General features: G+C 31.9%; 1 protein-coding gene across 1 annotated transcript; it reads right to left on the bottom strand.

Annotated features, from left to right (window-relative positions):
- Window positions 1–538: 538 nt before the first annotated feature.
- Window positions 539–2,327, bottom strand: LOC132065698 (protein SODIUM POTASSIUM ROOT DEFECTIVE 3). The gene is made up of 3 exons (XM_059459206.1): window positions 1,607–2,327; window positions 986–1,061; window positions 539–865 (listed from the first exon to the last, which is right to left on the bottom strand). Exons 1-3 carry the CDS (start codon window positions 2,147–2,149, stop codon window positions 690–692), a joined length of 795 nt encoding a protein of 264 aa, XP_059315189.1. The 5' UTR covers window positions 2,150–2,327; the 3' UTR covers window positions 539–689.
- Window positions 2,328–2,532: the final 205 nt, after the last annotated feature.

The following is a 2,532-nucleotide window of genomic DNA, read 5'->3' on the forward strand; positions in this document are numbered from 1 at the left end:
CAAAATTTGCAAAAGCAAGATAGAGTTAATTAATTTACTCTTAAAATTAATTGTTTTTGAAAGTAAATAATATTAATTACATTAAAAAGAGTTAAGGGTAAATTAGCCGTGAGGTGAACAAGATAGCGGATAGACTCGCAAACTATGGAAGCTCTCAACAAGTCCAAGTGATAGAAGAGGGAGAAACAATATTTTGAGATGTTCCTCCCCATTTTATCATTATTTTGTTAAACAATGAATCTCTCAGTAGAGACTATTTAGGGATTGCATTGTTTAGGTCTATCACAGCTTTGTAATGACTCTTTACTTTCATGTTTAATTTTAGTTATAAAATTCCGTCGCTTAAGCAAAAAATAAAAAAGATAAATTAGTAAAAACACTTAATATTATATATGTTTCCTTAAAGAGCGTGTAAAAAGAAAATATGACTACTAATATGGGACACAAGGAGTAGCTTTCTATTCTTTTTAATATAAACATTTAATTAAAAATATACTAGCACCGTAAAATAACACAATATTTACAAGCCCACCACATATAATAATGTAAGAAATACACCATATCATCGACTAATTTATAAACGTTTAGTCCTTAATTTTATTTTATTTTAAAAAAAGCACACTCAGCAGCTATAGGATATTCCAGCACTAAAAGTACATCATCAGTAATTAAAGAGTAATTAACTTTCTTCAAATCATTGGAGAAGACGAAGATGAAGATGAAGACGAAGACGAAGAAGTAGCTGGATATGGCCAAAATTGTGCATTTTTCACCTTTGAAACACTTGCCAATACACCTAGTGGAGTCACATCGCCGATGACTGTTACTTTCTTTGAAGCCAAATCTATAGTAACTGATTTCACTCCTGCATATTTTAATCCAAAAACATTGCTTTCTGTTAATTGGATATATATAACCTATCCCTAATCCATTATTAATATTATACTAACTATAATATAATTAATAGTACTAGTACACAACTTGCCTTCCATTCTGGAGATATGTTTTCTTACTTTCCCTTCACAACCTTTGCAGTGGATTGACACCCTCAATTCCACAATCTGTCAAAACACGCCATTAACAAAATTTAAGTTCTATTTACTGAAGATAAGTTCACCATTTATAAGGTAAAATAAGAATTGGCGACCGACAAATTTTGTATCTAAACAGTAATTATTATTTTTCCCGGTAATTCAATATTTCATTTCCAACTTAGTTTGGTGTTTCTCTGGAGGCAGTGCCCCCAGTAACTCCAATAATTGTTTGTGGGTCATTTACAACACCATCCGGAGTAGGTATCCGGGAATATCTAAACAGTAAATGTCATCGCTTCCTATTTAGCGTTGGATATATGTTATCTATGAGCAATTTAGCAACAAAGTTCATAGCTACTTCTAGAATTTTTAGTGTTATACGCTTAACTTGACAAGTTGGTAACTAATCTGCTATAATATGTTCAACTACACTGATTGTGTATATATAATTTAAATCCTAAATAGTGTTGTTAGCCACAAATTAAGAAATTACAAAGAAAGCAAAATGAAAAAAAAAAAATTATACTCCGTTTTACTATATAAAAAAAAGATGCAAAAGTAAATAAACAAACCTGTTCACGGGGGCATGAAGGATTTGATGAAGATTTATAGACACATAATTCATTTGAGTAAGCTTGTGAAGGTTTATAGACCGGAGATTCATGCGAATGAGTCGATGAAGATCGATACATGAGACGTTCATTGGTGCTTTTAGCCCTTAATGGTTTGCTAGGAACCAAAGCTTTTGCATCTCCAGAAGTAGTACAATCTGATGATGATAAGAAATCTATGAATTTAGTATCACTTAACAAATACCTAGAGGAATCATGAGGAGAAGCTAAGTCAGTGATATCAGCTGAGCTTTTTCGACGTAATTCACTTGGTTTACTAGTGCTTTTTCGACCCTTTTGATAGTAGTAATTTTTGGGATCAAATGGAAGTTGATGAGAAGAACAAGGGACTGGAGTTTTGATTTTTGAAGTAACGTCACCTAATCGTTCGATTTTACGATCAATTTGACGCCTAAGGCCTCGACGGACCATAGCATGTTGATCCATGCTTGAACATATGGCTGTGGAAGCTGGAGAAGCACAAAAAAGATCTATGGATTTCATTTCTTTTTATTTTGAGGCCAAGAAAATGATGAAAACTCAGAGGAGAAGTGGAAATTAATAGGCTAGCTAGTTATAATAATGTTATAGTAGGGAAAATGATGGAAGGGAGAGTAGTATAGCAAAGATTTTTCAAAATGAAGGGGATGAATTTATAAAGTGGTAGTAGACTATAGTCGGGGCCGGATTTAAAAGCCCGACTATGGATTCACGTGATCTAATAATTTTTATTCAAACTTTGTATACATGTTAAGAAATTTATTAAATATCTATAAATATTTAATAGTAAATTCATTTATTATTATAGTATTAATTTGAAATTGCTATTGAAACACATAAACTTAAATGCTAAATTAGCCTTTTTCAAGTGAAGTGGTAGATGGGAT

This window comes from Lycium ferocissimum, chromosome 7, assembly GCF_029784015.1.
Source record: "Lycium ferocissimum isolate CSIRO_LF1 chromosome 7, AGI_CSIRO_Lferr_CH_V1, whole genome shotgun sequence".
Classification (NCBI taxonomy): Eukaryota; Viridiplantae; Streptophyta; class Magnoliopsida; order Solanales; family Solanaceae; genus Lycium; species Lycium ferocissimum.

Excerpts from the sequence above, each read along its gene's own strand:
- LOC132065698 (XM_059459206.1), bottom strand. The coding sequence starts at position 2,149 with ATGAAATCCATAGATCTTTTTTGTGCTTCTCCAGCTTCCACAGCCATA. Across the intron at positions 1,062-1,606 it reads CTTCATGCCCCCGTGAACAG|ATTGTGGAATTGAGGGTGTC; the intron begins GTTTGTTTATTT and ends GTGTTTTGACAG. Across the intron at positions 866-985 it reads ACATATCTCCAGAATGGAAG|GAGTGAAATCAGTTACTATA; the intron begins GCAAGTTGTGTA and ends TAAAATATGCAG.